This window comes from Triticum urartu, chromosome 3A, assembly GCF_056163025.1.
Source record: "Triticum urartu cultivar PI428250 chromosome 3A, HENAU_Tu73, whole genome shotgun sequence".
NCBI lineage: Eukaryota > Viridiplantae > Streptophyta > Magnoliopsida > Poales > Poaceae > Triticum > Triticum urartu.
In genome coordinates this window covers 739,821,295-739,848,432 of record NC_141875.1, presented here as the reverse complement: position 1 = coordinate 739,848,432, position 27,138 = coordinate 739,821,295, and the positions used below count along the sequence as shown (strand labels likewise).

Here is a 27,138-nt window from a genome sequence, read left to right as displayed (position 1 = left end):
TTGCCTTGGGGGGCACTCCACCCCCCTTGGCCGCCGCCCCCTTGGGAGATTGGATCTCCAGGGCTGGCGCCCCCCTGGGGACCCTATATATAGAGGGGGAGGGCAGCCGCACCCATGCCCCTGGCGCCTCCCTCTCCCCTCCAAGACCTCCTCCTCCATAGAGAACGGCGAAGCCCTGCTGCGGTGACTGCTGCATCCTCCACCACGCCGTCGTGCTACTGGATCTTCATCGACCTCTCCTTCCCCCTTGCTGGATCAAGAAGGAGGAGACGTCACGCTGACCGTACGTGTGTTGAACGCGGAGGTGCCGTCTGTTCGGCGCTAGGATCTCCGGTGATTTGGATCACGTCGAGTACGACTCCCTCATCCCCGTTCTTTGAACGCTTCCGCTCGCGATCTACAAAGGTATGTAGATGCAATCCGATCACTCGTTGCTAGATGAACTCATAGATGGATCTTGATGAAACCGTAGGAAAATTTTTGTTTTCTGCAACGTTCCCCAACAGGTGCTTACTATCATAGTAGCTCTTCTGGCGCGATTGCGCTGCTTTGAGGTTATCTCGAATGACTTTGCACATCTCCTCTGCCTCTGTGATTAAGTCATTTCCCACAAGTTGACGTTCACCGGTTTCAGACCAGTTGAGAGGGGTACGGCACTTCCTGCCATACAGAATTTCAAATGGGGCCTTGCCCGAACTTGCTTGAAAACTGTTGTTGTAGGAGAATTCAGCATATGGAAGTCAATCTTCCCACTTCATGCCGAAGGAGATCACACAAGCCCTAAGCATATCTTCAAGAATCTGATTGACACGCTCGACTTGACCTCTAGTTTGAGGATGGAAAGCTGTGCTGAAGCGGATGTTGGTGCCCATGGCCTTCTGAAAAGAATCCCAAAACTTGGAGGTAAAGATGCTGCCATGGTCTGAAGAGATCACCTGTGGCATACCGTGCAGCGAGACAATTCGAGAGGTATAGAGCTCCGCCAATTGAGCTGCAGTGATTGACTCTTTGATAGGCAGAAAGTGAGCCACTTTAGTGAGTTTGTCGATGACAACGAATATAGCATCATTGCCACGCTTGGACTTTGGAAACCCAGTCACGAAGTCCATCTCAATGTGGTTAAACTTCCATTCTGGAATGGCAAGAGGTTGGAGGAGACCCGCTGGCCTTTGGTGTTCTGCCTTCACTCTTCTGCAGACATCACACTCATTCACGAACTGAGCAATCTCGCGCTTCATTCGAGTCCACCAATAAGCCTGCTTGAGGTCCTGATACATCTTTGTGCTCCCAGGGTGGATGGAGAGGAGTGAATTGTGAGCCTCGTTCATGATAACCTTACGAAGATCACCTTTGGGCACAACAATACGATCCTCGAAGAAGAGAGTATCCTTGTCATCAAGGCGGTAGCACTTGTACTTGGGTTGGCTCTTGGCAATCCCAATCTTCACCTTCTTCACCATAGCATCAAGAAGTTGAGCCTCCTGAATCTGGTCTTCCAAGGTAGGAGAGACTTGAAGGTTGGCGAGGAAACCTTGAGGAACAACTTGCAGATTGAGTTTGCGGAAAGCTTCACAAAGCTCGGGTTGATAAGGCTTGAGAATCAGACTGTTGCAATAAGCCTTCTTGCTCAATGCGTCAGCAATCACATTGGCCTTGCCTGGAGTATACTCGATACTCGGATTATACTCTTGAATCATTTTGACCCATCGAGTCTGCCTGAGGTTGAGATTAGGCTGAGTGAAGATGTACTTGAGACTCTTGTGGTCAGTGAAGATGTCCACTTTTCTTCCCAATAAGAGATGTCTCCAAGTCAAAAGAGCATGCACAACTGCCGCCAACTCGAGGTCATGAGTGGGGTAGTTCTTCTCGTTGGGCTTCAATTGGCGAGAGGTATAAGCCACAACTTTCTTTTCTTGCATCAACACTGCACCAAGACCTTGGAGAGAGGCATCGCAGAAGACCTCGAACAGTTTGGATTGATCAGGAGGAGTCAGAACTGGAGCAGTGACCAATTTCTCTTTCAAAGTGTTGAAAGCGATGTCACATTCCAGAGACCAAACGTACTTGATGTGCTTCTGGAGAAGGTTTGAAAGAGGCTTCGCAATCTTTGAAAAGTTCTCAATGAACCTTCGACAATAGCTTGCGAGACCGAGGAAGCTACAGAGTTGCTTCACGTTCTGAGGTGGTTCCCAATTCACAATTGCAGACACCTTCTCAGGATTCACCGCAATGCCCTTGGCAGAGATGATATGCCCAAGATAAAGAACCTCATCGAGCCAAAATTCGCACTTTGAGAACTTGGCATAGAACTGGTGTTCCCTGAGCTTATCGAGCAACAAACGCAAGTGCTTGGCATGATCTTCCTTGTTCTTCGAAAAGACCAGGATGTCGTCGAGATAGACCAAAACGAAGTCATTGGTGTAGGCGTTGAAGATGAAGTTCATCATGCGAGAGAAAGTCAGAGGAGCGTTGACGAGGCCAAAAGACATGACAGTGTATTCATATGAACCATAGCTTCTGCTGAAAGCCGTCTTGGGAATATCTTGCTCATGGATTCGAATCTGGTGATAACCCATACGGAGATCAAGCTTGGAGAATACTTGGGCACCTTTGAGTTGTTCGAATAGCTCGTTGATGTTGGGAAGTGGGTATTTGTTCTTGATAGTCTTCTTGTTCAATGGACAGTAGTCAACACAGAGTCGGTCCGTTCCATCCTTCTTCTTCACAAAAAGAACTCCACAACCCCACGGAGAGGAACTAGGTCGAATGAGACCCATTCATTCTTGAATATCGAGTTGCTTCTTTAGCTCCTTCAACTCTTCAGGTCCGAGCTTGTAAGGACGCTTGCAAACCGGTTCCGTGCCAGGCTCAAGATCGATGACGAATTCAACTGGCCGGTGCGGAGGCATTCCTGGAAGCTCTTCTGGAAAGACATCTTGATATTCACAAAAAACTGGAATTTGTGAGATGGCATCCAGTTCACCCTTCTCATTGAGAGAAAATAGACGGATTGTATCATCGTGAGCGGCAAAGACAATTACATCCTCAGACGAATGAGTCAATTGAATCTGCCTGGCAGCACAATCAAGATGCGCCTTGTGCTTAGAAAGCCAATTCATTCCAAGAATGAGATCAATATCTGAGTCACCAAGAACCGAAGGAGAAGATAGAAATTTGTAGTCACCCAAAGTGATAGTAACATCCGGAGCAATGGAGTTAGCATGCATGCGCCTACCGGGAGAGACAACTAGTAATGGTCTAGGCAAAATTTGCAAGGCCAACCCATGCCTAGATGCAAACGGTCTCGAGATGAAACAATGCGATGCACCAGTGTCAAAAAGAATTTTAGCTGGAATATCGTTAACAGGGAGGTTACCCATGATGACATCTGACAAGTCCTCTACCTGAGCTACATTCATCAAATTGACCTTGGCGTGCTTGGGGTTATGCTTGACCACAGCTGTACTTGCCGATCTCACAGGAGGAGGAGGAGGGAGGCGCCTCTGGTTGAAGCATTTGTTGGCATAGTGACCCTTCTGTTGGCACTTGTTGTACGTGACCTCTGAAAGCGGACGGTGATACGGAGCACTCGATCTTGGAGCTTGAGACGAAGTCTTGTTCTGAAAGCCAGGGTTGGGTGGGTGGGAAGATCCACTGCCACCTTTGCTCTTCTGATACGGCTGACGGAACGGAGGAGGAGGAAGCCAATACTTCTGCTGCTTGGCCACTTGAGTAGAGGAAGAAGGAGTAGCATCTCTGACTCGCTTCTTGGAAGCATCGCACTTCAGTTGAGCAGCCTTTTGCTTCAATGCCATGTTGTAGAACTCATCGTACCTCAAGGGCTCAAAGAGAAAAAGAGCTAGCTGAATTTCTTCTCTGAGACCACCCCTGAACTGGTATATCATGCTCTTCTGATCCGGGACGTCCTACTTAGCAAAGCGGGCGAGCTTCTAAAACAACTTGTTGTAGTCATAGACAGACAAAGAGCCTTGCTTCAGGTTGCGGAATTCCTCACGCTTGCTTTCAACCACGCTCTGGGGAATATGATGAGCTTTGAAGTCTTGACGGAATTCATCCCAGGTAATCACACGGCCACCTCTGGAATCCTTGTACTGCTAGAACCATTCTGCAGCTTGGTCTTTGAGTTGGAAGGAAGCAAACTTGACAAAGTCCTCAAGCCTGACGTTACTGCACTCGAAATGCTTGCACAGGTCCACGAGCCAATCGTCAGCATCAGTTGCCTCAACACAATTGCTGAAGGTCTTTGGCCCGTTAGCAAGGAACTGGTTGAGTGTAGCAAAGTGATTCTGATTGTTGCCTTGGTTGCCTTGGTTTGCTTGGTTGCGCTCTTGAAGAATTTGCATGATCAACTGCGTGTTTGCATTGGTAGCGGCCATCATAGCTTGCCATGCCTCCGGAGGAGGTGGAGGTGGTGGCGGATCCTGATTCTGATCCTGATTGCTGCTCTTAGCGGGAGCCATCCTGAAGAGGGTGACATCCGTTAGCACATTGACAGATAAAATGGAAGCTGAATCAAGCGGGTTGAAATTGCAACATATAGTCTTCACATTCTAACATAAGAATGAATGCATTCCACTTGAAATGGTCACATATCCATAAATTGAGAAGCCACTTAGAATTTAGGTAGAGGAATAAATCAACAAGGTACGGATCAAGAACGAATACTCGGTAAGAAATCCCAATCTCAAACCAAATATCCGTGGAAGAAGAGCTAGAGCTACAAGAATTCCCACCTATGAAACTCCCGAACCTTTCCGGTTATGCAATCAGGTGTTGGGGATACAGGGGAAGCATAATATCTCACCCAAATCTAGCAAATCCTACATCCAGCTGTATCCATCCTTCAACACATAACCGAGAAAAACTTCAGAAACCATCTACCTCAACCTTCGAAAAGCATCCGTTATACAAGTTATGGCAATACTCCCGAACTCCCGCCCCAGTACTGGGTGGCGTCGAGGTTATCTCACCAACAACTGCATAAAAGAGATTTTCGATGTCGGCGTACTAAACTCAGGTATTCCAGAACTGCAACGATAAAATTGTGACGACAACACCTTGGAGCTCAACTCCCCGGGACACTGCCACAACCCCTAAATGACAGGAGGCACCAAGAACAATGTTCTCGTCACAAATCCATCGGAACGATTCCAAGATACCCGCGTGATCCTAAATTTTTTTTAGTGAAATTTGAGAAGAGAAGAGTCAAAACTCTATGTCAGGATGCCTTACCAGAGCGATGAAGGGACTGGGGAGTAAAAAGAATTCCTAAACTCTCCGATATATAATTCCTAAATGACTCAAAACATTTTTCTAGACTCAACAACGGCTGCTAAAAACGATCAATCAGTGGGGGCTCCTAAGGTCGGGGAAGACTCTGATTACCAACTTATAACGCCCTCGATGCGGCTATATCTCCTACGTGTCGAAGCACGACTTAGAGGCATAACCGCATTGAAAGCAATGTCGCAAGTAAGGTAATATTCACAACATCCCATGTAATATAGATAATAAAAGGGGAAGGTACATAGTTGGCTTACACTCGCCACGTCAAACAAAGTACATAAATAGCATTACATCATCCAATCACTCATGGCCCGACTACGGTGCCAAAATAAAAGATCAACCCAACATGCGACACGGTCCCGATCGCCCCAACTGGGCACCACTACTGATCATCAGGGAAAGACACATAGTAAGGACGTGAGTCCTCGTCGAACTCCCACTTGAGCTCAAGCGCGTCATCTGGAACGGAGTCATCAGGCCCTGCATCTGGTTTGGAAGTAAACTGTGAGCCACAGGGACTCAAAAATCTCGCACCCTCGCGATCAAGACTATTTAAGCTTATGGGTAAGGCAAGGTAATATGTGGAGCTGCAGCAAGCGACTAGCATATATGGTGGCTAACCTGTTCGCAAAACAGAGCGAGAAGAGAAGGCAAAGCGCGAACGAATAACTAGAGAATAACCTGCGGCAAGCATTACTCCAACACCGTGTTCACTTCCCGGACTCCGTCGAGAAGAGACCATCACGGTAACACGCACGGTTGATTCATTTTAATTAAGTTAAGGTTCAAGTTATCTACAACCAGACATTAACAAATTGCCATCTGCCCATAACCGCGGGCATGGCTTTCGAAAGTTCAAATCCCAACAGGGGGGTCCCAACTTAGCCCATGACAAGCTCTCATGGTCAACAAAGGATATACCTTCTCCCGAGACATTCCGATCAGACTCGGTATCCCGGTTATACAAGACACTTCGAGAAGTTAAAACAAATCCAGCAACACCGCCCGAATGCGCCGACAAATCCCGATAGGAGCTGCACATATCTTTTTCTCAGGGCACACTCAGATTGTCTTAGGTACGGGTAGGCCAGCCCAGAGTTGCCCCTGGTGGCCACCAGCAGCTGACAGGTTGGACCAACACTCAGAGGAGCACTGGCCCGGGGGGGTTTAAAATAAGATGACCCTCGGGCTCCGGAAACCCAAGGGAAAAAGAGGCTAGGTGGCAAATGGTAAAACCAAGGTTGGGTTGCTGGAAGAGTTTTATTCAAGGTGAACTATCAAGGGGTTCCCATTATCACCCAACCGTGTAAGGAACGCAAAATCCGGGAACATAACACCGATATGACGGAAAACTAGGGCGGCAAGAGTGGAACAAAACACTAGGCAAAAGGCCGAACCTTCCACCCTTTACCAAGTATATAGATGCATTAAGATAACAAGCCAATATAATGATATCCCAACAAGAAAATAATGTTCCAACAAGGAACGGTCTCCAATCTTCACCTGCAACTAGCAACGCTATAAGAGGGGCTAAGCAAAGCGGTAACATAGCCAATCAACGGTTTGCTAGGACATGGTGGGTTAGAGGTTTGACATGGCAATTTGAGAGGCATGATAAGCAAGTGGTAGGCATCGTAGCATAGGCATAGCAAAAGAGCGAGCATCTAGCAAAGCAAAGATAGAAGTGATTTCGAGCGTATGATCATCTTGCCTGCAAAGTTGTCAGAGTTGACTGGATCCTCGAAAGCAAACTCAACGGGCTCCTCGTTAGCGAACTCGTCTCCCGGCTCTACCCAAACAAGATAAACAAGCAACAAGAACAATCAACCACGTGCAAAGCTCAAACAACATGATGCAAACATGGTATGCTATGCGGGATGCGAGATGTGATGCATATGCAAGATTTGACAAAGAATGATTGACCCTGGCCTCAACTTGGAAATCCAAGTGTTCCACTGGAAAGGTGACGTGATTTCTCTTGAAAACGATATAAAGAACGCCGGAATCGGAGACACGGTTTGGAAATGGCAAGCAAAACAAATATGGCACCGGTCTACAATATACAGCAAGTAGCCATCTAAATGCAACAAGACAAACATGCTACAGAACTCAAACATGGCAAAAAAATACATGGCAGGGATCCATTCATAATGCTTAACAAAAGATGAACACTGAGCTATGGCCAATTCATCCATTAACAAGTTCAAACAAGCATGGCAAAAGTGCAATTGGTAAACAAGTTTCAGACTTAGTGAAATTAACACTTGTCTGGAATTTCAGATCAGGTAGCACACTTTGGAGCAAGAAAACTATATGCTACAGGAACTTAACATGGCAAAGTAAAGCATGGCATGGAGCTACTCAAAGAGCTTAACAAAAGTCCCTTGGTGACCTTGAGCCAAAAGGGATCAGAAAATACAATTGCAAGCATGTGAACATGGCAAAAACATAATAAGATCACAGACTTAGTGAAAAACTAGAGCATGCAAATCAGATATCAAGTAGGCATGTTTACGAGCTTGATGCACTCACTACAGAGCAAGGCATGACAATCTAAGCATACACCCATCAAAAATACACATTTTACAAACTAGACATGGCAAGAACAATAACATAGCATGCACGGATCAACTACAACATCCTTGGCAAAATCGCTAACAAATAGACAATCTGCCCAGATTCACTAAATAGCAAAAGTAGAGCTCGATTGACTCAAGCTAGGGTGCTCCATAATTGCAAACAAAGACATGGATGGATAGAGCACTACAATATTAACAAAACATCCTTACTGATCATCCTCAAAAGAAGCACAGATCACTAGGAAACAACATGAACATATGGCATATTGATAAGAACGGATCAAGGACTTAGTGGAATTGCTAAGTCCCTGAAATCAGCGTTAACGAGAGCACCACTTTGCAAGCCTGTGCTAGTCACCACACAAATCGCAAAAATACATGGATGGCATCTCTGGAAAGATGGCAAAGCATATACCAAAACACATGTAGAGCTCAGGGGCATATCATGCACACAATAATCATGGCAAAAATAACAAATAGCTATTTGGAGCAGCAGATCTCACAATTATCTCAAATAGCACTCTTCCAACAGCATTTCAGGCATCAAGATGAACTCAAATGAAAATGATGCAATGAGATGAAATGATGTGCTCTCTGAGACGCCCAAAACGGATCTACAGATGCAAAGTTACGGCACGATGAACATGGCAATAAAATTAGGGTTTTCTGAGAAAAGTCAACCGAGGGGTAACTCAGATCTGGATCTGGCACGGATTCCGAAGCACCTTGCCGGAGTTCATGTAGCAAGAGTTCGTCGGAATTGGAAGGAGCCGGCCGGAGGAGGAGGGGAACGAGGCGCCTTGGACGGGGTCGGTGCGGAGGCGCTCGCCGACGCCGGGCGGTGGCGGCGCGGCCTTGCCGGTGCGGTGGCGGAGGCGGCTGTCGGCGCCGGAGAGCTTGGCGGCGGGGCTTGCGGCGAGGCGCGGTTGCTCGGGCGGCCGGCGCCAAAGGAGGAGAAGGGCGGCGGGGCGCGGGGGCCCCGAGCGGGCCGGCGGCGGGAGGAGGTGGCAATGTGGGGCGCGGTGCCCACGTGGCGGCGCGGGAGTGGTCCGGGCGGGCGGCGGACGTGTCCGGCTGCGCGGAGGAGCTGGATCTAGGGTTTCAGGGAGAGGAAAACGAGAATTTCAGAGGGGACCTATTTATAGGCATAGAGGGAGCTAGGAGTGTCCAAATGAGGTGCGGTTTTCGGCCACGCGATCGTGATCGAACGCTCTAGATGATGGAGAGGGTTTTGGTGGGTTTTGGGACAAATTGGAGGGGTGTTGGGCTGCAACACACATGAGGCCTTTTCGGTCCCTCGGTTAACCGTTGGAGCATCAAACGAAGTCCAAATGGTACGAAACTTGACAGGCGGTCTACCAGTAGTAAACCAAGGCCACTTGGTAAGTCCCGCTTGGTAAGTCCCGGTCCCACACACGAAAGAAAGGTAGAAAAGACCACCGGAGGAGAACGGAGCGCCGGAATGCAAAACGGACAACGGGGAAAATGCTCGGATGCATGAGACGAACACGTATGCAAATGCAATGCACATGATGACATGATATGAGATGCATGACAACAACAACAACAACAACAGCACACGGAGGCAAAAACCCAAACCCGAGAAAATAAAATAACTTAACGCCGGAAACGGCAAGAGTTGGATTACATATTAGGTAAATCATATCCGGGGTGTTACACTGCTATAGGTTTCTAGCAAGAACGTTTCTTACCTACGCCAAAACCACAACGTGATATGCCAATTTCTATTTACCCTTCATAAGGACCCTTTTCATCGAATCCGATCCGACTAAAGTGGGAGAGACAAACACCTGCTAGCCACCTTATGCAACTAGTGCATGTCAGTCGGTGGAACCAGTCTCACGTAAGTGTGCGTGTAAGGTCGGTCCGGGACGCTTCATCCCACGATGCCTCCGAATCAAGATAAGACTAGTAACGGCAAGTAAATTGACAAAATCGACGCCCACAACAACTTGTGTTCTACTCGTGCATAGAAACTACGCATAGACCTAGCTCATGATGCCGCTGTTGGGGATCGTAGCAGAAATTTAAAATTTTCTACGCATCACCAAGATCAATCTTTGGAGTAATCTAGCAACGTGGGGAAGGGGAGTGCATCTACATACCCTTGTAGATCGCTAAGCGGAAGCGTTGCAAGAACACGGATGAAGGAGTCGTACTCGCAGCGATTCAGATCGCGGTTGATTCCGATCTAAGCGCCGAACAACGGCGCCTCCGCGTTCAACACACGTGCAGCCCGGTGACGTCTCCCACGCCTTGATCCAGCAAGGGGAGAAGGAGAGGTTGGGGAAGACTCCATCCAGCAGCAGCACGACGGCGTGGTGGTGAAGGAGGAGCGTGGCAATCATGCAGGGCTTCGCCAAGCACCGCGGGAGAGGAGGAGGACTTGGGAGAGGGGGAGGGCTGCGCCAGAACTTGGGTTGCGGCTGCCCTCCCACCCCCCACATATATATAGGGGCAAGGGAGAGGGGGGCCGGCCCCCTCAGATCCAATCTGAGGAGGGGGCAGCGGCCAGGGGGGTTGCCTTGCCCCCCAAGGCAAGGGGGGCGCCACCCTTTAGGGTTCCCCCAAACCCTAGGCGCATGGGCCCTAGGGGGGAGGCGCCCAGCCCACTAAGGGGCTGGTCCCTCTCCACACACAGCCCATAGGGCCCTCCGGGGCAGGTGGACCCTCCCGGTGGACCCCCGGAACCCCTTCGATGGTCCCGGTACAATACCGGTAATCCCCCGAATTGTTCCGGTGACCGTATGATGACTTTCCATATATAAATCTTTACCTCCATACCCTTCTGGAACTCCTCGTGACGTTCGGGATCTCATCCGGGACTCCGAACAACATTCGATAACCATGTACATCTATTCCCTATAACCCTAGCGTCATCGAGCCTTAAGTGTGTAGACCCTACGAGCTCGGGAGTCATGCAGCCATGGCCGAGACAACTCTCCGGTCAATAACCAACAGCGGGATCTGGATACCCATGTTGGTTCCCACATGCTCCACGATGATCTCATCGGATGAACCACGATGTCAAGGATTCAATCAATCCCGTATACAATTCCCTTTGTCTATCGGTACGATACTTGCCCGAGATTCGATCGTCGGTATCCCGATACCTTGTTCAATCTCGTTACCGGCAAGTCTCTTTACTCGTTCTATAACACATCATCCCGTGATCAACTCCTTGGTCACATTGTGCACATTATGATGATGTCCTACCGAGTGGGCCCAGAGATACCTCTCCGTTACACGGAGTGACAAATCCCAGTCTCGATTCGTGCCAACCCAACAGACACTTTCAGAGATACCCATAGTGCACCTTTATAGCCACCAGTTACGTTGTGACGTTGGGCACACCCAAAGCACTCCTACGGTATCCGGGAGTTGCACAATCTCATGGTCTAAGGAAATGATACTTGACATTAGAAAAGCTTTAGCATACGAACTACACGATCTTGTGCTAGGCTTAGGATTGGGTCTTGTCCATCACATCATTCTCCTAATGATGTGATCCCGTTATCAATGACATCCAATGTCCATGGTCAGGAAACGTAACCATCTATTGATCAACGAGGTAGTCAACTAGAGGCTTACTAGGGACATGGTGTTGTCTATGTATCCACACATGTATCTGAGTTTCCTATCAATACAATTCTAGCATGGATAATAAATGATTATCATGAACAATGAAATATAATTTATTATTGCCTCTAGGGCATATTTCCAACACCTCCTCCCCTCGCCTCCCCTCCCCTAACCTCATCTTCTTCTTCTGGATTTTCTGATTTGATCCGTGCAGTTGGTTTCTGCAGGCTGCGGGTGTGACGGAGGAGCACCATGGCGGGCGTGCAGGCCATGGCTCGCTATGGAAGGCCCTTCCCTTCCCTCTCTCTGTTCCGGCCATGCTCAGGCAGTCTTTTCTCTTCTCTTCCCGCAAAAAGTCTTTTCTCTTCATGATCTGAACATGTTGGAGGCCATTATTTCTCCTCTGCCATAGTTTGCTGCTGCTGCCATGTTAACTGAGAGTTGGTAGCCAATATCAAGTGATTTGGAATTGTTGTTGATCTGAACCATAAATGTGATGATTTATCACAATTGTCATATGATCGCAATTTTGTTGATCACATTAGATCTATGCTCTATTTGTTTGTTTGTTTAAATCTGTGCTTCCGCTTTGAGGTTTAACAACAGGTTAAGGGAGCATTCCTCAATTTTTTTGGGGGTTCAACAGAACAACAGGAGTGTGGAGAATTAAGGCACTCGAGGTCTCTGGAATATGGATGGAGAGAACGACACTTGAAGACATGGGTATTGCTGTCCAAGCACATATAAAGGGATGGAAGTTTCTGTTATGGTTTATGACTTTTCTGTATGCTACACGAATTTCCATTCAGTGTCAGTGTGAATTGCTGGAGTCATACGAAGCATACAGAAAACAGCAATATAGATGACATTCTGGTCTAGTGCAGTTATTTAGACTCTGCTTTCAGGACATCATCAAATCAAAGGTATTAATGTAGGCATATTTTGAAAGATGAATTTTATTTTTCGGGGAAAAAGATGAGTTGAACTGCATTATATTGAGCACGACATTCAAGATTTAGTTCCATTGTAAGTATACTCGGTTTAAGTTTGTCATTTTCTTGGAGTTGACAAGATTTTACCTACACTCAATTGGATAATTAAGTACAGTTTGATTAGTATGACAAGTCATGTCAGCAGGATGAATATTTACAAGGTTGATTATCTCCCAGGAAGACAAGTAGGAAGTATGTTTGCAAGTTTTCATGACTAAATTATACAATTATATAAACTGTGTTTTGCTTGAAGTTTGTCAGTTAAAATCATGTTGACTCGCCTACTGTTTAATGGTTCTATTTTGATCATATAATTAGGTTTACATCTTGACTCGCTTGATTTGATAAATTCCATTCTTACCAAGGGTCATCATTTGTATATTTCCTCTTTGGAGGGTGATCTCGTCGCCCACGGAGAATCAATCCATGGAGAAGAGAGTAGGTTCTGCGCCCAACCTCGGCTCCCTATCAAAGGAGGGGAAGTGGCTGCGAGCATGCCATCAGCGTTGGGTCGATGGTGTTGTGCCTCGGCAGCTGGTATCATGCAAGGCAGATGGGAAGCAGCAGTGCCGCCTCTCCCCCCGAGCTCCAGATACATGATAGCGGCATTGAGGTGAGCAGTGGCAAAGGTTCCCACCTGAACATATCAAGCCGTGACACCAGTACGGCCACAACCTCCTATACTACTACGACTGATAGCTATCCTCTACCCGTGAGTGTTATGCAAATTTGCGTAATTTAACTCCAGTGACGTGGATCTCATTATGTGGTAATTTTGTTTATGTAGAAATTGATGCGCTGGAATTAGTAAATCTGTTATCTTGTTTACAAGTGTGGTGATGCCGATTGTAGAAATTGGGCAATGTGGGATCTCCTATCCTCGTGCTGGTTTGATTTCGCTTTGTTCATCTGACTCAGGAATCATGACGCTATTCATGTCCAACTGAACACAAGCCTTTTTTAATACTTTTTTAATATATGCTACTTATGCTTATCTATGCTGAAACTGATCTGCAAGGCACTGTTTGTCCTGTGTTCCAGATCGATGCCGCTTTATTCATGGGTTGGGTTGCCAGTTCAAACCACTTAATTTTCGGGTTGCGATTGTTGTCAGTGTTGTTGAATAGTACAAACCAATGATCCTGCGTCTGTAGGTTCTGACCTGGTAGTATCATGTATGTACTCAACAAAACGTGAACTGTCTGCCATGGTAGTATTATCTGTAGTGTTGGCCAGCATGTTTATTTTCACAATTTTACAAATATATCTTTTCTTTGTTTTGTGTTGGAAAGTTAAGCATGAACCATTTAGAGAATTCAACAATATGACTCATGCTCATCTCCATGTCAATGCTAGGAGGAGAAAACTGCATTCAGAGGTTACGGAATAGCAATGGGTGGGTTACCTCCCAGGAGCAGATGACTGGCATGGTTAGTGATCACTAGGCCATGAATCTCATGGATCCCATGATACAGGTACATCAAGGAAATTGTAATAAGTTCATGGCACAACATATAATTTAACGTTAGCTTTCTACATTAAATATCAGGAAAAATTTCTTGCAATTCATTTACATGATGGTCGGAAAATTCCTGTTAAATGAATCTTAACAATAAAGATACAGTCGTCTATATTTAGTTTGCTTTTCTATTTCTGGGTAATCTTCTTATGCCATCATTTTCTTAGTATTTTTATGGTGCAGATATCTGGTCCAGATCCAACGGAGAGAAGCAAAATCGTGCTGCTTCTTCTTCTTTCGAGTGTAAGTGAATCCTTTGATGACAATGCTATTTTTTGTTGTATTAATACTGCATCTGATTCACACACTTCATCTATCCTTGTTTGAGAAATTGTGCATGTTTTTGCTTCATTGGTCCAGGAAAATCCAGGTGAAAACTTTCAGGAACTCAGGACGACACGCATTGATTATATTTCATTGTGATGGCCGTTGCCGACACAGCTACTATGGGTACAAGCAACTTCTATTTCGCTCGTCACCGGAAACCACCACCCAGATCCATCTCTTCTCAACCATGCCGACGTGGTGGTCAGGGGCGCTTACAACTTGTGAGGGCCTGCGTTCTCGCTGTTGATCCGTGATGGCATGGCCTCCCCGCGCCCTAGCCGCGTTCTAGCTAATGGTTTGGGTCTGCCAGCGGAGGGAGAGGGGGACGACCTCTGTCGCTCCTCTCTAGCCTCTTCATCTTGATGAAGCCGTAGGAGTAGAGGGGCACGCGTGTGATGGATCTGCTCCAAGCACCTCAAGCCACGCATCTTCAAGGTGATCACTTCATCCACATTCAATCTCAGTCCCGCGTTTACTCCGAGGAGAGTTCAAAAGCAGCAGGAGCAGTTGTTCTACTGCTGGTCGGAGGGAGAGCCTGGCAAGGGAGATAGAGGGAGCTCTACAACCACGATCTTGGCATACAACCCGATGGCATAACTGGATCTGTGATTCGGTGACTTTTTGAATGTGAAGGTGCATTCTTACAAATTTTCTGCTCATGTTAGTTTAGCCCCTGGCTGCATTATACAGACAACATATTTAGATACTTTTGATTATAAAGATCTCTGACATGATCATATTGTTATTTTCAGCTTTTGGATTTGCATATAATGCTGACACCACATGGACTCTGAAGGAAGTTGTGCTAACTGCTAAGCCTTCCCTGCTTTTCCAGTTTGTGTATTTCATTGATGGAGGAGGTATAAATCTGTTCCTTAAAGCGAGCAAATCAAAACAAAAACGCAGGAGGTATCGGACAACACTGACGACCGCTACGCCATTCCACTTAGACCTGAAGGCAACATCAAAGGATGCCACCGGCAGCAGAGATCAACAAGTTCTTCACCGTCGGGGAGAAGGTGGAGCTCGAATGTTTCACCGTCAAGTGCAGACTTATCGTTCAGCTACAGTCACTTGATCATCGTCACAGACATCGCCACACTAAGAATTGTGCAGCTGCTCTACTTTTAGGTACAAAATTGGACATCATGTGAGGTGTTATGCTCAACCCCAGCCAGTTCAAAGGCAACACTGGTGGTGGTCCTCTGAGTATGCAAATGACATAGAGTGGGCACTGCAATAATACATGCTAATAGGTGCAGTTTCATCTCGAGCAGACGAGCACTGCAATAGTACATGCTACTCTCAGCGACTACTAACGTGAAGTTGCACTCAGGCTCTCGCATATACTAAAGAGGTACTGTCGATAAGTATCACCATTTAGTTTTTTTACAGTCTATAGATTTATTTATATGAACAATATTGATCTCAAGGATAACACTGTAGATTCCTCTATTCCTTCTGCTAATGTGACTGTAGCAACAGTCGCTCCCATTCAAACTTTTTTTTAGGGAAACTACAACATGCATTTTGCTCACCTGAACATTAAATTAAGGAATGCAGAAGGTTCGGGGCCTGTGCGAATTATTCAAATTTTATATTTGTGCGAATGGAGAAACGCCTAAATTAGGTGGCAGAGTAGAATTTACGCTCGTTGTTGCAGTGCGGCTTTTGGACATCCTTAGCACGATAAGCCCAAACACGAAGATTAGATGCCACCTTGGATTTGTCTGGTTGTTAACTTGTGGTCATTAAACACATATATATTGTGCTCTGTCCATATGCTCAAACAAGCAATGATAGTGGACTGCAGTTTCTGGGGTATCACGCCCATTTAAACTGATGGTACAAGTTCAGGTCAGCCTTCCTTTTTTCCTTCAGATCTTTTTGTTTTAATAATTTTACTATTATAATTATACCATTATATATTTATTTTAGATACATGTTCAAATATTATTTTAGTTCACCTGAAAATACAAAGGATGCGGGGAAAATCACAATTTCTCTCTTTCCTGATATCATTGTCTGAATTTGTTTACCATGTTTTCTCTATTTCCTTCCTTACAGCAGTGTCATCAATGGAACAAATAAAGTCTTGATAACTAGAAGGCCATTCCGATTCCAGTATGGTAAATATTCGATGGATGACAAAGGGTCCCGAGGGAGCTCGTTTGTGCTGACAACACTCAGCATATTCTGCAAATATCCTCTGAGTTCACCATCCATGAGTTGCAAGTCATGTTTTCTGGTGCTACAAGTATAAAAAGGTTCATACTTTGTTTTATTAACCTTTTGTGGTGTTGTTCCAATACCTTTTGGAGTTTTGGCCTAAAAGGGTTCTCTGAAACACTGAGACAAACAAAGCTAAAATTTGGAGTATGATTAAGCAGTCCAGTCAGCGTTACTAATCCCCACTTGAGCTTGACTGTATTTCCTGGCTTAATGTTTGATATTCTATGTATAGCAAAAATATGTGCAGAATTTCATTTAAGTTTGAAAGCCAATCGATTCCATGCTTTGAGCTGGAAAGTGGTCCCTATTCTGAATTGGTATTTGGATCCCAAACATAACTCCCTATGAACATATAAGGAAATTTTAGTTGTGAAATGACACTTGTTGTACATGCCATATTGCTATATGAGGGTGCTGCTATGTACATTTATAGATGCTTGCGTTTGACTTCCGTTTTGATGTAACAATATACATGTAGTTTGTTGTCAATACTGTTGGGAGACCTTGTTAAAAGTTTATGTCCAACATTTAAAATTGGCTTTTTTTTCTACTAAATTATATACCCTTGTACATGTGAAACCCTACAATTTCTTTAGAGCATGGAGGAGTTCTTTGTGTTGCAGACCCTCACCATATTCTACGAATATCGTCGAATTCACCATCCATGAGTGGCAAGTCATATTTCCAATTTTCTGGTTTTATAAGTAAAAAAATGTTCATATTCCATGAATGAGACCCTACAATGTGTATTTAGAACATCCGATCCACACATGTCTATAATTTTGAGCCATGGGTAGAACCATAATCATGAAAGGCGTCTCCATGAGTTGATGCCACACGATATGAGGGTACAAGGTAACTTTGATTGCATCTTCAAATCAATGAACCAAAGGGAGTAAATAATAAACAGGGTTTGTTTCAAAAAATATCAATCAGGATACAATCTTCTTTGTGACTGTTATTAAAATTGACCATCAAGATGATATTTTTGTGTCTACATGATCATATTATGAGCCCGTAGCAACGCACGGGCACTCTACTAGTCAATTGTAAGAAGGGGGAGGGGGTTGTACTCGGCGCCAGCATCCATCTTTTGCCGAAGAAGCAAAAAATGAAATTGAATTTTTTGTGCGTATTTTTCTCCTGCTGTACAATAATATTAGGCTTTATTATTATGTAACTGTTGCATGATGATTTGTGCACACATCACATCACATAAGGTAAAAAACAGTGACAAAAAAGATTCCAACAATGACAAATACTTACAAGCATGGACAGTGAAATGGGAAACTAGACAAGGACGAAGATTTACTCCTACGAGCAAAGGTTATTTTTCACTTGCACCTGGTGATGATTTTTCTTCCGTTTCAACCTCTTCTTAATTTTTTTTCTTCTCATCATAAGATTGATGTACATCTTTTAGCCATGTGCATGTGTCTATGGCTTTAAACGCCGCAAACCAAAGAATTGCATGATGGTGATCGATTAAGTGAGGTGGCCAGCTATTTCATATGGTGTCTTGGGTGCTCCAAGCCGGCCGTTATTTCCTATCCAAGAATATAGAAGGGAGGGATACCGTGAAAAACTGGTGATGTATATCCTGTGATGCAGAAGTCGAGAGTGATTATTTTCCTCTCACAAGTCACAAGAAAGAAGATACTATCATACAAGACTTATTCAGGTTATACAAATATATAAATTAAGAACTTTGAAATTAGAAGAAGGCCTATTAGCTCAGCTGGTTAGAGCGTCGTGCTAATAACGCGAAGGTCACAGGTTCGAGACCTGTATGGGCCATTTTCTTTTTCTAACACTATGGAAAGTGCGGAAAAAAAACAAAATTATTAGGATGGCTTCGCCCGGGTTCGAACCGGAGACCTTCAGTGTGTTAGACTGACGTGATAACCAACTACACCACGAAACCTTCGGTGATATTTTGAGCTGCACTATTTATAATACTAACCGTACAGTAATTTTCCAAAGACAAATGTACCATCATGGGCTGTTGATTCACTATCTTCACAAGACGTGTGTCCTTTACGTTTTCCATGGCATGAAGTCGCAACATTATATTCCAAGATTTATGGAGATAAACCCACAATAAATTGTAGATCGGTGCCGATCAAAGCATATGGAAAATACACCCAAATACACATGTCCATCATTTTTTTCAACAAAGGGTGGATTTTATTACTCAAAATGAAGCATCAAGATGAGCACACACCCGGCCACACATGTCCATCATGAATACATGATGTTTAGGAATCCCCGTATTTGCATCGCCACTGAAAATAGTTGATCGACATTATAGCCCCCTGCCTACTCACACCAAATTGGGGGCGAGGACACCACCCCGAAAAATCATGTAACTGTTGCGTGATGATTTGTGCACACATCACATCACATAGCAGAGACAAATATTTACAAACATGGATAGTTGTATTTTGTAGATGGCTCCTGTGAGCAAAGAGGATTTTCCTACTTGCTATTTATGATGATTTTTCTTCTGATTCATCCTCTTCATAATTTTTTCTTCTCCTCATAAGATGGACATACAACTTTTGTCTATGTGCATACCGCCAAGGCTTCTAAGTTTAAACATCCATGTTTTTTCTAATTAGTGTTGCAGAGTTCTTGATACGTACCTGAAGCTCGCCATAATGAGAATCTCGTCCAGTACTTCGTAGACATGTAAATTTTGCCATTGGTGCTCATGTGAATTAGTCATTGATAAAAAAAAATATCACAGCTCTGGCAAGAAACTGCATGTAACTACAGTCCTAGGTCATTCGCTCAAAAAAATTTACCTATATGTGAAAAAGTTACATTGAAAATTAAAGATTAATCAAGTTCGTGTACCTAAAGGTATATGAAAACACTCATCAGCTCCAGCGTACTGATCAGTTTCAGTGTGACTATCGTGTCCTTGGTGGTTGCCCTTGCATCCTCGGGAGAGGCGGCGGCGCTCGCGTGCACCTGTATGCTTGCTCTGGGCAGAACAATGGCGATGTTTATCGGTGACATTGATTTCTTTTGCATACACCATCACATATTCCATGCCAAATTTTGGCACCTTTTCTGATTTGTTTGCTATATTTAGCTCACTAAGTGTATTTCTAGGATTTTAATGTGTGTAATTCAAGTTTGAAATATGAGTGCATGAAAAAGTTAGCAAAAGTGGGTTGAAAAGAGAAGAGAAGAAAGAAAATAAAATGAAAGAAAGGAAAATATATTAAAATAAAAAAGAAAATAATGTTTCTGAAGTGTTACACTAAGCAGAGCCACCTAATGGATAAACACACAATTTGCGCCTTCGTCCTCTAGTAGGGAGGAGACTTGGGTGGTTGGGGAGGGGAGGAGGCGGTTGCCAATGGCGCGTTGGCGACAAAGGCATATGAGTTGGGAGGTGGGATATCGGAGCCACACAAATCCGTCGCCTTAAAATCTGGCTCATTCCCTCCCGAAATAACAATTCTTTTTCGGAGAATGTTCCATTTCTAAGTTGTTTATGTCACAATGTTTGTGAAACCTTCTCAAATTTTCTAGCACCCTCTAGGATGATATAATGACACCATGCCAGGTTTCATGTTTCTCAGACTCCGTTTGCATTCTGTGTAATTAAAAAACAATAAGATTAATGTTCAGGTTTCATGTTTCTCAGACTTTGTTTGTGTTCTGTGTAATTAAAAAACAATAAGATCAATGTGCGGGGTCGACACTTGGTACTCCGAGGTTTAAAATTCCATTATTTTCATGGATAAGGCCCGAATATAGACTGCAGACAATTACTAGTTACTGTGCGCATGATGTAGTTCCTAAAATCAGCCATACACTCAAATCATCTTTGCTAAGGATGTAAAAAGTCTTGGGTCTGCAAGACGATTGCTTACACCTAGCGGAGGAGGTCTACGGGCAAAATCAAAATGTGAAGAAGGCTATCAGGAGCATAGGCAAGAAGAGGGATGCCATTATTGGTAATGCGTCCACGACTGCTTAATGGAGGATACTTAGTCTCTTCGTCATCCATCTTCGATTGGCTCGCCTCTGTGGATTTGGTGGCGTCTGGTGGTTTCGTTGAGGGTGTCGTTGCGACGTCGATCTGCGAGGGTTCGTGGTTGTTGTGTGTTATGTATGTTTGTCGGGTTGGCCATGCAGTCATGGAGTTTCTTTCTTAGCGAGTTGTCTACATGTGGTCTATATGTATCGGTTTTCGCCCGGTTTTTCATTAATTAACTGAGCAATTCTTTTCTTCTTAATTAATCGATGAGGCAAATCTTTTCCCTCCGTTTTGAAAGAAAGAAAGAAATATCATTCAGTGCGCTAGCAACTTGTTCTTCCATGATCTCGTTTGCTTCAAGGTGAACATTATACTAATGCTGATGTTTTATGCTTACCTGGATGATGCGAGGTGTGATGAGAATATCGAATTATCGATACATACATCCATACTTGGATTCTAGTATGAATAATATCTTATCACAACCTGCTATTATCTGTTTTTATATCGGATGGATTGGTTTGCTGGCCAATGAACCTGCATAAAAGAAGTGCAAGGGCTGGATCAGATGGTGGTCCATTTGTGCCCCCAAAGTACACTTTGATGGAATGATGGATCCTTGAGAAGTAGGCTCCATATTTTTGCATTTTTCTTTTCTTTTCTTGAGAACCATGGGGTCGTTGGAATCATTAACTGATTGGTTGATAGTTATTATCACTGTGTCGGCCATGAAATGAACAAGATGAGCTTGCTGCTGTTGCATGAGCTTTGCTGAAATCGAAATGTACAGACACCGTTTAGAATCTCTCGCGGTTGCATACGTAAAACTGGTGCTGGGAATGAACATGAGTAGAATCAGATCACTAACTGATGCCTCGCAGCTGGAGACTATTTTACTGGCTTCAGAAATATTATTAGGGATAGGTAATTAATAAAAAGAAAAAACACGATGGGGCGGTGGCGCAGTTGGCTAGCGCGTAGGTCTCATAGCTAAATTATGCGAGTGATCCTGAGGTCGAGAGTTCGAGCCTCTCTCGCCCCATCCATTTTTTTTTTGTTTTGCTGTTATGGATTTAAATTATTTCATTTATTGCTCCTAGTTAAACTGTAATAGGTCTGAAGTGTTTCCAAGGATAGGCCGGCCGACATGAACACCCAAGCGACTAAGCGAGCAGCAACCATTGCTCGAATAATTGTTAATTTTAACAACTCACATGATTGATTTGCCCCAGTTGTTTATTTAACAAAGAAAGACATTGGTAACAACGGGGGGCAGTGGATGGGCAGACAAACATCATGATGAACTTGGCTGCGACAGAAAGAGCTACTCAGCAGGCTCAGGCTGGCGAGAGCCAGGGGGAATCAAACCTGTGTTAGCCATTGCAACCTGCATCTCCTTTTCTCAATGTTCCTTTCTCTCCTCGCAAATCCCCCTTCTTTCCGTAAAGTATCCCTCTCGGATCTAGTGACACGCCACATGATAACATATACGACACGCGCTGCCTCTGTCGCTTCTTTCACAGATTCTCCTCTTTTTCAATCACAAAGACATGGCGGCGGCGGGGCGGCCTTTCCGAAAACACCAGCAATTTGATCTTCTTGTTACATGTGGGTATCATATCCGTCAGAACGAGACCAAGCACAACAACATATGTAATTCTTCTTCAAAATACAAACACATCTGGTAGGACGAACGCGACGTGACACATCCGTATGATCAAAAATCAATATAAGGCAAGGGGAAAATTTTGTAACAACTCTCAGTTGTACATACATGGTATGCTGGCGGGTTCATCACCAGCATCCATCTTTCGCCCAAGAAACATCATCCGTATGATCAAAAATCAATATAAGGCAAAGGTGTGACCAGATACAAAGCAGGAGTCAACATGAGAAGGACATGCAGGCACCGAAGCGAAGCAAGCAGTGACTCAGTTGCTGTTAATTTAACATCTCACATGATTGATTGATTCGCCCCGGGTTGTTCAACCAAAGACACTGAAAACAACGGGGAGCAAAGCAAATGGGTGGACAAACATCATGATCATCCTGGCTGGCTGGGACAAAAGCTACTCAGCAGCAGGCTCAGGCTGGCCAAAACAATTTTGGAATCAGGACTTGTCCTAGCCATTGCAACCTGCATCTCCTTTTTCTCAATTCTTTCCTCGCAAATCCCCCCCTTCTTTCCGTAAAGCACCCCGCTCCGCTCCGCTCCGCTCTAGCAACACGTCAATGATAATAACATATACAACATGCGCTGCCGCTGCCGCTGTCGCTTCTTTCCCAGATTCTCCTATTTTTCAATCACAGAGACATCATTAGAGGGAACAAGAGGATGATGGAAAAGGCTAGAGCATGCCTCTAGAAATATACATCGGCAAGTGGCGGCGGGACAGCGTTTCCAAAACACCAGCATTTGATCTTTGTTGTTCCATGGGAGTATCATTTCCTTCGGAACCAAGTGAAGCACAACAACATATATAATTCTCCAAAATACAAACACACATGGTAGGACGAACATATACGATCAAAAATCAATATAAGGGGAAAGTTTTGTAACAACTCTCGGTTGTACATACATGGTATGCTAGCGGGTTCATCACCAGCATCCATCTTTCGCCCAAGAAACAAAAATGAAATCAAAAAAGAATTTTGTGTATTTTTTCTCTTTTGTATATATGCCTTCAGAAAAAAACCTGGCATGTAACCTGCACTCTCCTCCTCTGTTAGTGCTTAGCACCCACCGTCTACCTCCCATTTAACTGTCAAAATCCCGCAAAAAAGAAAGACCCTCTCCTTTTCCCAAAAATTTCTGCATCCAAGAAGCATCAGAAGCTGAGCAGGGAGCGTCTACGCCGCCTCTCGTACATTGCCGTCCTCTTCGTGCCGGCCTGCATGACCGGCATCATGAGCAACCTTCCGGTCTCGAGTTCCAACCGCAGTGAGGATTTCAGCCGCTTCAGATGCCCAAAGCACAGCGTGCGGCTCGGGGATGCGCCCTGGAACTCTTGCTGCTCAGATTGCAGGCCTTTCCGCTCGTACTTGGAGTGCCACTTCATTTGGAGGTAGGACAGGGATCTCCACGGAGGCAGGGGCATGGAGTTCTGCTTCAGGGACCATTTCGCCGCGTCGACCATCACGTTCAGGAACTGCTTCAGTCTTGGAAGGGTGCCGACGTAGACCACCGGGAGCGAGTCCAGCAGGGTGCCGTAAGGATCGACTGCTCTGGCTATTTCAAAGTGGCTCCTGAAGTCGATGTCGATGATCAGACGCTCTGGACCCGTCAGGTCGTTGTCTATTATGACATCAATGTACTCATGGTCACCTGGTTGGCAAAACAATAAACAGCTCAGTCACACAGCTCAATTTCTCTAGAGAAAATTGAACAGCGCAAGTCGCCAAGCCTTGGTCTGGTGTGTTTACCTCCAGGTATCTTGTCGAACCCCTGCCATTTGGACACGCAGACGGCCGCGTCGTATCCCGAGTACCTCAGGAGCTTCACGAGTAGATGACGGATGCAGCTGCCAGTGCATTGACCTCTTACGAAATCCTGGAGCTCTGTCTCATGGATGGAGAACAGCAGCGAGTGAACCACGGAGAGCAGCTCGTTTTCCTTCTCGTCTCCAGCTTGCTTGTACATCTAAAATGGATGTGCAAAATGTCAGCTCCAGCATACAACAGCCCATATACTAAGTTAAGTTATCCAATTATCATTCTAGGCAAGACTAATGAATGAGCAAAAATGATAGCCCGGTGCCTTCTCTGAACCAAGGCTTGATGAGGACGCACATGGCATGATTACAGCAGGGGACAACTGGTGCCCACGCTGATGCTTTATTTTAACCCCTGAGCAATAGGGCTAAATCATAAAAATGGTCTGTAGAATCATGGTAGTTGGGACAAAATTGTACTGCTGTGCAATCAAAACTTGAGAGACAACTAAATTGTACTGCTGTGTAATCAAAATTACAGCTGCAAGCCAGCATGGTCATTGTAGATTTTTGTTTAGCACCGTGGTAATGGAGTCAAATCGGATCAAACATGCCAGGCATATCAAAATTTGTCGTCGATGTTATCATGAGCTGTGGTTACATAGTAAATTCAGAGCAAAACAAAACAGGGCAGCCATAGATACTAACGAAAATTCACTTGGAAGCAAGTGCTACCAAAAATGTACTACTAGTAACGACAAATTCATTTGGGAGGGCTCTCTATAATGGTAAATTCATTCTTTTGTACTGTGGCCATGGAGTCAAATCAAATCAAACATGCCAGGCATATCAAAATTTGTTGGTGATGTTACCATGAGCTGTTGTTACAGATAAAATTCAGAGCAAAACAAAGCAACGCCATAGATAGATACTAACGGCAATTCACTTGGAAGCAACTGCTACCAAAATTGTGCTAGTAAGGACAAATTCATTAGGAAGCAAGCGCTAAATATACTCCTACGTGGTTCCAGAAATATTCCTCCAACCTGTACTGATCAGAGGCTGGGAATCGCTAATAATTAGGTCGCAGCCAGCCACCAAACCAACCGGCCTGGGTAAATGAATTCAGCACAATTTGGGGAAAATTTACCTCGGCCCCAAACGAAACTGAAAATTCACATGAACAGAGCAGATGAGAGGAGGCGGGGAGCGGGAGGGTGGCTCGCCGGGAGGCGCAAGGCACGTACCGAGATCTTGTCGGCGAGGTGGGCGAGGTCGTGGAGGCCGCCGGGCTCGCCGTCGCTGCTGCCGCGCGAGTCGCCCCCGCTCCCGCCGCCGCCCTCGAGGAAGTCGCTGACGAGCATGGCGAGGTCCATGTCGCTCTCGTGGCTCCCGTGCTGGCTCCCGCCGGGCCCGTCCCCCCCTCCCCGCGTCCGCAGCCACAGGTCCCCCACCGGCGACCCCCCGCGCGGCGACACCCTCGCCGTCGACGGCGGGGCCCACCTCCGCGCCGCCGCCGCCGCCCCCGCGGGCGGGGACAGCGCGCCGAACTCCTTGACCACCAGCATCATCCCTCCCGATGAAAACGCGCCCTCTCGAATTCGTGCGAACCGAACCGGAGCGATCAGGGCCTGGGCGGAGAATCCAGAGGACCCGGCGGACTCGGATGGGAGATTGAGGGTCGGGAGGATGGGGGGGTTGGCTCCTCCTCGCGCCCGGCGGGCGAAATCTGGCGGAGGAGCTACCCGGCGGAGGAAGGTGGGGAATCGGGGGGAGAGGGCCAACGCGGCGGCCGCGTCGATGTTTATAGGGGCCGCCGCCCGCCGCGGACCGGTAGGTGGGTGGGGGTGGGCGGGCGCTCTGACGCGTGGGCCCCGGCGGCCGGGGCGGGAAGCGGCTGGCTGGCGCTGGCGGTTTCGAATCCGCCCCCCACCGGCGCGCCGCGGCCGTCGGATGCGAGTGGAGCGGGGGTTGGACGGCCCGATGAGACGCCAGCGGGGGCGGTTGGCTCGTGCTGGTTCGCCTTGGCGGTTAGGGGCGGTATCAATTTTGGTCTTCGTTGTGGTTAACAGGTTGGGCAGCGTGTATGGTTGATTAATGGGGGTCATGATTAGTTGGGGGTGTGTGAGCCGCTGATTGGAGCGGATCTGCTCTGACGATGCTCCGCATGTGAGCGTCCGGTGCTTCCCTTAATTTCTTGGCGCGCAAGACAGGTAGAAGCAAGAGGACACTCATCCTCCCGATCCTTCCGTTTTCGTGCCACGCAAGACAGGCTGCTGCTGCTGCTCCACGTGAATTGCAAACCCGGCTTACCAACAAAGACCTGAAATCGATTTCAAACATGTCGAAAACGTGTGTGCCTTGTGGTACAACTTTTCCCCCTCGCGAAGCGGAATTATTACCATCGTCCCAGATTAGTTGTCCCCGCAACTAATTCGGGACAGAGGGAGTACATCAATATCAAGGTGATGTCCCTGCAAAAATAATAATTAAGATGATGCCAGGTACACCCCGGCCTCTACATCTGCAATGACACAATATCAAGAACTAGTCATGACAATAAGGATGCACGATGGAGATTAAATCTCATGTTTGACGTCACGTGTGTCACCTTGAGGCGATGCTCTCACCGGTGTCGAGGCGTTGTATGTTGGCCTCCTCGGGTTTTTGGTGCATGGCGTACGGGTGCCAAGATTTGTGCATGAGCACATGCATCTATATGTGCCACATCATGTGAGATAAGCGTAGAATAAGTGGATAGGTTACTTGTGGTGGAACCAACCCACGAGGGTTCAAGTCCTAGACTTGATGTTCGTGCTCGTATTTTTCTGGATTTTATTTTAGGCTTTTTGGTGATGTTTGTCCAGTGCGACGAAACGTTTTCATCTACTATGAGGTGTATGTGGTGACTATGCCATTCTCGAGATGGTGTGTCGACTCAGTATCTTGGAGATGCTCATAGGGGTAGTGTCATGGATCTAAGACTGACAGTAGAATGGGGGTAGGTATGAGGAGGCAAGATCCTAACTATGGAGTAGTTGTACACACGAGTTTTACGAGTTCAGTCCCTTCTCGGAGGAAGTAACAGCCCTACGTCTCGGTGCCCTGAGGCGGTCGACTGGATTATATGTGTGTGTGAGTTTACAAGAGA

At 45.9% G+C, this 27,138-nt stretch overlaps 2 protein-coding genes and 3 non-coding genes across 5 annotated transcripts; 3 read left to right on the top strand and 2 right to left on the bottom strand.

Moving 5' to 3' along the window:
* Nucleotides 1-13,929: 13,929 nt before the first annotated feature.
* Nucleotides 13,930-15,893, top strand: LOC125531304 (uncharacterized). Its single transcript, XM_087545711.1, has 6 exons — nucleotides 13,930-13,956; nucleotides 14,184-14,243; nucleotides 15,163-15,346; nucleotides 15,444-15,458; nucleotides 15,584-15,684; nucleotides 15,774-15,893. The coding sequence occupies exons 1-5, from the start codon at nucleotides 13,930-13,932 to the stop codon at nucleotides 15,649-15,651; spliced, it is 354 nt and encodes a 117-aa protein (XP_087401837.1). The 3' UTR covers nucleotides 15,652-15,684; nucleotides 15,774-15,893.
* A 2,389-nt stretch (nucleotides 15,894-18,282) lies between these two features.
* On the top strand, nucleotides 18,283-18,356 carry TRNAI-AAU (transfer RNA isoleucine (anticodon AAU)). The gene has a single exon. It is a non-coding gene; the product is annotated as a tRNA-Ile (tRNA).
* A 53-nt stretch (nucleotides 18,357-18,409) lies between these two features.
* Nucleotides 18,410-18,483, bottom strand: TRNAV-AAC (transfer RNA valine (anticodon AAC)). Its single transcript has one exon. It is a non-coding gene; the product is annotated as a tRNA-Val (tRNA).
* Nucleotides 18,484-21,507: 3,024 nt separating this feature from the next.
* Nucleotides 21,508-21,598, top strand: TRNAM-CAU (transfer RNA methionine (anticodon CAU)). Its single transcript is given in 2 exon segments — nucleotides 21,508-21,545; nucleotides 21,563-21,598. It is a non-coding gene; the product is annotated as a tRNA-Met (tRNA).
* A 1,420-nt stretch (nucleotides 21,599-23,018) lies between these two features.
* On the bottom strand, nucleotides 23,019-25,781 carry LOC125531305 (uncharacterized). The gene is made up of 3 exons (XM_048695714.2): nucleotides 25,235-25,781; nucleotides 23,980-24,196; nucleotides 23,019-23,881 (listed from the first exon to the last, which is right to left on the bottom strand). The coding sequence occupies exons 1-3, from the start codon at nucleotides 25,556-25,558 to the stop codon at nucleotides 23,385-23,387; spliced, it is 1,038 nt and encodes a 345-aa protein (XP_048551671.1). The 5' UTR covers nucleotides 25,559-25,781; the 3' UTR covers nucleotides 23,019-23,384.
* Between the last annotated feature and the right edge of the window lie 1,357 nt (nucleotides 25,782-27,138).